Below are 8004 nucleotides of genomic sequence, written 5' to 3'. Positions count from 1 at the left end.
CGGAAGTGCGCGCAGGAGCTCCAGGAAACTGGCGGCCTCCGCGTCTGGTCTCCTGCTCTCCGAGAGTTGGGCGCTGCTGCTCCACGCTGGGGTCGCTGCGCCGTCGCCGGGATCATGGTGTTCTACTTCACCAGCAGCAGCGGTGAGTGGGCGCCACGACCTCCGGGGTCCCTGCTCCCCTGTGCGTTTCCGAAGCCGGGCCGCCGCCAAGCTAGGATCTCATCCTAAGGCGCTTCCTCCACGTTGGGCTCCTTTTCCCCGCTCCCATTCGGTCCTCTGACTCATTCCGCCCGGTGGTCTCCGAGTGTCCCCTTGTCGGGGGCCGCTGGGTGGGGTGGGGGGCGGCGGATGGACTGTCCCCTCTGCGGTCTTCGCATCCGGGAGTGTTCTCTGGCCTCAGTGGGGAAGACTCTGTTGTTACCTGGCATAGGGAGTTTGTGGGCTTCTTCACACCCCATTTCACGACCCCCACCACCACCCCCTTGGCCTTTATTCGGGCTGTGCCCTAGTGAGTATGCACTTTGATAAACAAAGGAGACACTTGTCAACAGCTCTGCCATCTGGGAAGTACGCCTTACCCTTCTAGAACAGGATTGTAGGGTCTCGATGCAACAGCGTAAAAGACCTTAGAATGGTAAGAAAGCCACTCCTGGGTAGACTTGATGTCTCAGATGTTGAAGAGTGACATGTGGTGATGTTTCTGACTTGTCGTTGGCAGTCAAAAAAGAAAGGGTGCTTTTAGTTCCCAGGAAGTAAATACTGTGTGTAGACTTCGTTTCTCTGCTGTGTTCTCTGCTGGAATCAACCCCCAGTTCACTGCTACATCCTTAAGACAGCTCTGGCTTACGTTTTTCAAATGCCTTTCCCAATCTATCTTCCACCCAGGGATTGTTTAGGTATACTTTTTCAGGGACCCCCTTAACATTCCGTGTATACCTTTGGTATTAGCACTTAATGGTAATAAACGCTGTCTGCTTGAGAGTGTAAACCCTTTGAAGGCAGGGACAGGATCTCCTTGTTTCCCCTAGTATAGTGCCTGGCTCATAATAGATACTCAGTAGATGCTTATCGAATAAAACAAATGTTATTTTTTTAAATTTAGTCATAAGACTAAATATTTTTCCATATTTTTCCAATAAATAGTCTTTAGACTAAGACTATTTTATTGCTGTTATCTTTGCTTGCCTGTTAAAGGTGAGCTCCGTGTTTGTGTGGGGTTGAGCAGGGTGGTGATTTCTCTTTAGAGTTGAGAACACTAAGGCCCAGAGATGTTGTAACTCACAGACCCCACCCCCCAACCCCTCCTACTCAATCACACTGTCACATCTCTTTTTTTCTGGGTAGTTTAGACTTCCATGGTGTGCCATATGCTAATATTTCTCTGCCTCTCTAGATTTGGTTGGGCTTACCCATATTACTAAAATTACTAGAAACTAAATTCAAACTAGCCTGAAAAATCATTTTAGGCCCCTGATAGCATTTTCAATCTTTCCTCTGTACTGTTTTGTTCTGTCTGACATAACTTCAGCATCTCTTTGTAGCTTCTCTACTCATGAAATTTCCCAACAACATAGATATCTATATGAGCTCAGAAGGAAATAAAAAGTATGGGGGGTCTATAAGTGCTAAATGTATTTTATGCTAGTTGCTTTAAAGCTATTCCAAATTATTTAAGCCCTAGTCATACATGTACAGGTGCCCTTAATAGAACAAAGTGCAGATTTGTGGGTCATATTTTTCTCATTGGCTTCCATTATAGTGTCAGAACTGCTTCCTGTTGGAAAAATATTTAGCCTCTAAGTCTAATAAAACTGCCCTTGTGCAGCAAATCTCTTAAAATTGCAAGGTCAATGGAAAAATATATAACTTTTCCAGTAAAATAGTAGTAAAGCGACATATCCCAGTACGGAAAACAACTTGAAATGCACAATCTTCAGGAACTGATTTCATATAGATAACCAAGCTTCTAACCAAGTGGTTGTGGCCTAAAACCTTTTTCAAAAAATGGAGAGAAAAAATCTCAGTAGAAAGCTTTGCCTTTCCTTTTGTTTCAAGATTAGTATCTGACTAAAATCTGTTCAATCCTGTTCTTTCATGTTTTCTCATAGTGACATAATGAAACATTAGCTTTATTATATTTCCAGTGTCACATTCAAGACCATCTGTGTTATGGACCCACAAAATACCTGCACTTTGCTCATGAAGAGGTACTTAGTACTGAGTACCTCTGAATAGCATCTGTCGTAGGATAGACTGTCCTGTATGTTATGCAGTGGTCACACGGCCCCTCAAGGTGGGTTGGCTGCCATGCCTCAGTCATCTACAAGTTAACCAGTTTCCATACTAATGAACCCTGTTATTTGGGTGAGAATAACGAAAGTACCAAAGTAATTCAGTTTATTTTTTTGTCTTTAGCTCTTTAACACCCACAGGAGCTTAATTCAGAACACTTGCTCAGCAATCATGCTCTTTTTAGTTCTGACATAATTTCAGTCTTTCAGAAAAGTTACAGGAAAAGTAAAAGCCTTTTATTATATCCTTCTCTTAGATTTCCGAGATTTGAACATTTTACCTTCTTAACGACATTCTAACAATTGCATTATTTTAATTTTCCCTGATATTTTCACTCTTCTCCCAAGTATTTTTTTCTTAAAATCAAGGATATTCTCTTATTAAAAGACATTTTTCATGATCAAAATTAGGAAATTAACTTTGCAACAATACTATTATCTAAGTAGCTTTTACTCAGTGTCCTAATGATTTGTCATTTTCCTTATAACAAAGGAAAATGACAAATCATTACAAGGGACTCTTTAGTCTCTTCTAACCTAGAGCATTTGCTCAGTCTGTCTTTCATGACGCTTGCTAGTTGAAGAATTGTTTTGTAGAATGCCCCTCAGCTTGGGCTTGTAGCAGTTGTGTAGGTCAGCCATCCAAACAATTGTCTGTGGTTCTCTTGGCTGTAAGTTAGGTAACTTGGCCGACACAGGGACAGCTTTGTTTTATTTTAATCATTTTAAAAATTACTTTTGTTCTGATTGCAAAAATGACCTGTATATTGTGTGAGAGCAAGCTAGCTAAGGTAACTATGTTAACAGATGTATATCCTTCCGTACATATAAAGAAAATGGATGCATATATTAAAAATATATATATGTGAACATAAATATGCATACTTAATTACATATTCATCTATTGTTTACAAATTGAATCTTATTGTATATGGATATACAAGAATACTGTGGCCCTTTCTTTTTAATGGGTACGTGACATTTTGTTTATGGATATACTATAATATGTTTAACCAGTCTTAATTAGTGTTTAGCTGGTGAAAAGAACATCATGGCTGGATGGAGTATTTAGTTAGCAGGATATACTCCTAGCGGTGACATTGTAGGATCCAAAGGGTATACACATATAGTATTGCCAGGTTGTGCACAGAGAATCTGAAACACTTTTTAGTGTTGTTCCTGCCCTTCTGGCATTTTCATATGCTATGCTAAGGCCTTATGAAGCCAATAAAATGCTCAATGATAGATAAGTATTTCTGTCAACTAGGCAATGCAAACATTCCCTTCAAGATTACTCTCAACTTCTTCCAAGTAATTATGGACTGTAGTCATTATAACTGCTAATCCAAGGAATTAGGAGTTTGCTCCCCAAGAGAGGCAGCCACAATCAGTAACCTAGGGAATGTTTCATTACTGAAGGGACAGGTCATCCTGAGCTCAGCATTTGTAGTGAAAGAGTGCCTGCTCCCTGGCCTTCTGAGTCCCGCCCATGTGTGGCAGTTCTGTGCTCTGGAGTGACAGTCGGCACTCTGCCAGACTAGCCTGGCACCCATCTGGTGTGTCTTACAGATTGAACCCCTGTGACTGTTAATTCAGGAGGTTACATTCAGATGGCATCAACTAAGTTTGGTAGACGAGCTTGGAAACCCATTGCCCAGTTCGGATTTCAATTAGGAAACCTAACTTTCTGTTTGACTCCAGATGGCGCATGCCCACATTAAAACACACTGCCAGTACAGTAAATTCCTAATGTAAGCCATACCAGAACATTCAGTTTGATTTAGGATAGTGGTTCCCAACCCTGACTTAACATCAGAATCACTTGGAAATCTTTTAGAAAACATCAGGGCCTGTCCTCCAGAGATTAGGATTTGGTCAGTCTTAGTGGAGCTGGTGCATAATTAGGGGATTCTGATATGTAATCAGGGTTCAGAGCCAATGATTTAGAAGCTTAAGAGGCATATTTCTTCCCAATGGGACAGGCAGCCCATTATAATTTGCAGCACACCTGGAATATAATTTAATATTGGCCTAATTAAATGATGAAAAATAAAACTTAGCTAAGTCTAGGAGCCTATTTTTAAATGATTGAGGTGAAGGTTGGATTTTTCTCTTTTGAAAATTCTTTTGAAAAAGGCAGAATATAAGACTCAACTGGAATTGCACTGAACTTTACCCAGGAAAGTAGGAAAGTAGCTATTTTTTTTATTATTATTATAAGAGTCAGAAAACTTTTTCTGTTTGGGCCAGATCATAAATATTTTAGACTTGTGAGCCACACTCTATAGCTTATTCTTCCTTGGTTTGCTTTTTTCCAGCCTGCTGAAAATTAAAAAGCATTCTCAGCTCCAGGGCTGTCCACGCACAGGGCTCACTTTGGCCGATGGGCCATCCTTTTTTTGCTGACCCCAAATCTAAGCATTTGTCACCACTTGTTTTTCCCATGACACACTTTTGGTGATGAAATTATCTGACTACTTTTTATTTTTGTTTTGTTTTAGTTAACTCATCTGCTTACACTATTTACATGGGAAAGGATAAATATGAAAGTAAGTTTCCTAAAGCATTTGATTTTGAAATTTCCAGAAGGTAAGTGTCAATTGCCTTTTCCTTCTATGGTTTGTTGGATATGAGTTTTCAACTTACTACTGCTAACTAACCCATTATAAAGAACTCCAGGGGATTAACTTGCCTAGAATTTAGTTATATCAGGTAATATTTGAGCTAATTGGACCACTAATTGCTCATTGGAAGCTTACTTAATGAAAGTTTTGTCATTAGGTTGATATGAGTCAGAGGTTAACCTTTGCCAGTTTAGATCAAATAAAAATAATCTGTGCCTTGGACTCTAAAAAGATCATTTCCTGCCGTTTTCACCACATTTAAGATTAGTGGAAATATGTCTATTGGTTTTCTAAGGCTGAAGATGGCTCTTTTAAGTCAAGGAATGTTAACAGTTTTTGTCTGACTTTGTCGACCCTTGTCTTCAGAATGAAATACATCACTTCATACTGTATACACAATCATATAACTGAACGGTATACACTTTCATATAAAGAAAACAAAAATACCCATATTGTTTGCTATGCCCTCTACTTTCTGTTTTATTTCCTGTTTTAAAAGCTAGTCTCAGCCTGCTAAATTAATTTTTTGACTCACTGATGAAATGAACTAAATTTAAAACTAAAAACATCGCTTGAGGGGTAACCTTTTTGACTGCAGGAGCGAGGAGGGCGGCGGAAGTGAGGTTCAGCTTCCTTGATCAGGCGAGCAGTGGGCTGAGGGCAGTGGGCTGGCAGCGCCGACCCCCAGGGTGTGGAGTACAGAGAAAAGAGCTGCAGTAGTAAGAGCTCTTGGAGGAAGTGCCAGAATTACTCTTCTTCAGTCTTGGAAAACACAGCTGCTTATCTCATGGGCTAGTATAACATTTTGGAAGAGACAGCTCCTAAATCAGGCCAATCTGGGTTAAAATTCCAGCTCTTTAGCAAACTAGCTATAGTGATTTAACCTCTTTGAACCTCAGATTTCTTAGATGTAAGAAGAAGACCATTGGTGGTATTTACTGTGTGAGGTCGTGAAGGTTAATGAAAGAGCCTGGGTGAGGTGTCTGGGCCCTAGTGGGCACTCAGTAAGTAGTAGTTGCCATACTGGAGTTTCTTCAGCTGCCCAAGCGGCCCTTCCCGCAGTGGGAACACTCCAAGTGGGATGACTCTGCCTCCGTAGTGCGGAGAGCTGGGTGATCCGCTAGAGTCACCTTTCAATTCCAGGTATGGCGTTTTTTTCCCTCTCTAAAACCACCAGTGTCTGTTCTAGGTGAGGTTTGAAACTGACCACAGTTTAAACTTGGTCCTTTAAAAGAGGCAAATATAACATTCTTCAGTATGAGACATTGACATTAATGACATAAATAAGGCCAAAAACTAAAAGATGTCAAAGAGCGGTGATGTAATTATATAGGTAGTGTATATATATATACTTATATTTAAAATACTATATATGCATACAATATATAGCATATATGATCTCTAATAATGTGATGTGTAATTGTTATATAAATGTAGTTACAATTCAGATCTACATAAAGTTTAGAACGTTGCTGTAACATGGTTGCTATAAAGCAGAATCAGTATAAGCAAGATTATCACATCCTTGCCAAGAGAGTAAAGCAAAACAGAATAATGTAACTCAATTATAAAATTTTTCCTTTTAATGAATTTATGACATTGATTCTAGATATGACTTAATGGAGAAGCTGCAATATATCAGTTCTAGATTTTTATGTTTCTCTAGTAAGCCATAAATTGTCATAGGTAATATGTATTTTCCTCAGAGCATCCTCCTGATGCATGCAGCTGAAGAGGGGGTGCTACCTTCCTGTATTCCATTGAACAGTAAGGCACAGTTAGGAGCCATAATTGTACCTACAGCAGATGTCAGTTCAAACCTGACCACATCTGCCTTTCTCTCTACCTCATCACACGTGCGAATCCAAGATTGAGGTCACTGAGAGGCTCCTAACACAGAGCTGCTTTGTGAGGTTGTACGAGGGTTTTGCACTGCACAGCTCCGGTTGTGGGTGGGGGCCGGGGGAGTGGGCTTTATGTATTTCTTGCAGCAAAGAGCTGCCTCCGTCCTGGCTCACACTGACTGGCTGCCCGCGGAGCCGGGCGGCCTGAGGCAGCTGTGCGGTAACTCTCCCACCTTGTCTCTCCGGCCTTCCGATTCAGTTACTGTTCGCTGGGTCCCTTTGCGCCAGCCTCTGTGAGTGTCCAGAGAGGGAGGTTCAGTCTTGTGTTTTCACAGTATCCAGGTGGAGGCACTCACCGAAGCAAGTGTGGGTCAGTTTTGCTCTGAACCTAAATTGCTTTAAAAAATAAAGGTTATAAAAAAGTACGGGCACAATAAAATTAATATTAATAGCAAATACTGTGGAAATGGAGGAGGCAGAGAAAGAAAACTGGATTAGGGAAAGCTGAGAAGGCTATGTGGAGGAGTAGCTGAGGATGGGCTAGATTGTGCAATATTTTATGTTTTGTTTTTAATTTTTGGTGTTTTTTTTTGGAATCCTTTAAATGTCCTTTGGAGGAATTTATATCTACAAATATAAATCTAGATATAGAATCTATGTCTGCATATGTCAATCTAGATTCTATCTAGAGTCCACTGGAGTGGTGTTTTGTTGTCATTAAAGTGTATATAAAATAAATACACTTTTCCCCAAGAAATCTTGGAGTCATTTGGAGGTGTCGACTTCCATAGCTGCTTTGTAAGAAAGGTGTAGTGTTTATTAAGCACTCTGTGCTCTGGTGCTCCTAGCACATCGCACTTACCTTCTAATAATAGTCTTGATGACTTTAGACTAAGGGCTGGATGGAATATAAATGAATTTCTATTGACTTGTTTACTTCCACTAAAAAGCGTCTGGTGTGTTCCTTTTCTTAGTCAGCAGGTGTCACCAGGGAGCCGAACATTGCCTGAGGATGAGGTTTTTAGATTTCCCTTTACTTGTTCTGAGTACCTGCTGGCTGTTTGCTCAGCTGCCCACTTAGGCTCCTAGAAAGCCCCTCAGAAACTCATGGTGTCTGCAGTTGCTAAGAGTACCCTCATGCAAGGTTTATCTTCCTTTTGCTTTTCTGGGAAGCAAATACCCCATTAAAGTTAGAGAGATTATATTTTCTTGGGTACATTTAAAATAATCAGATATGTATTATTT

At 40.5% G+C, this 8004-nt stretch overlaps 1 protein-coding gene across 1 annotated transcript in view; it reads left to right on the top strand.

The window, feature by feature from the left end:
• The first annotated feature begins 18 nt into the window (after positions 1 to 18).
• The window catches only part of CCDC25 (coiled-coil domain containing 25), a 39284-nt gene continuing 31298 nt past the window's right edge, over positions 19 to 8004 (top strand). Inside the window, exons 1-2 of the mRNA XM_045831628.1 lie at positions 19 to 142; positions 4793 to 4840. Of these exons, the coding sequence (XP_045687584.1) occupies positions 115 to 142; positions 4793 to 4840 (76 nt within the window). The 5' untranslated portion in view covers positions 19 to 114. The remainder of the gene's footprint in view (positions 143 to 4792; positions 4841 to 8004) is intronic.

This window comes from Phyllostomus hastatus, unplaced genomic scaffold (assembly GCF_019186645.2).
Source record: "Phyllostomus hastatus isolate PE091 unplaced genomic scaffold, TTU_PhHast_1.1 phas_contig_159, whole genome shotgun sequence".
In the NCBI taxonomy this organism is placed as follows: Eukaryota; Metazoa; Chordata; class Mammalia; order Chiroptera; family Phyllostomidae; genus Phyllostomus; species Phyllostomus hastatus.
This window is presented reverse-complemented; position numbering and strand designations above follow the sequence as displayed.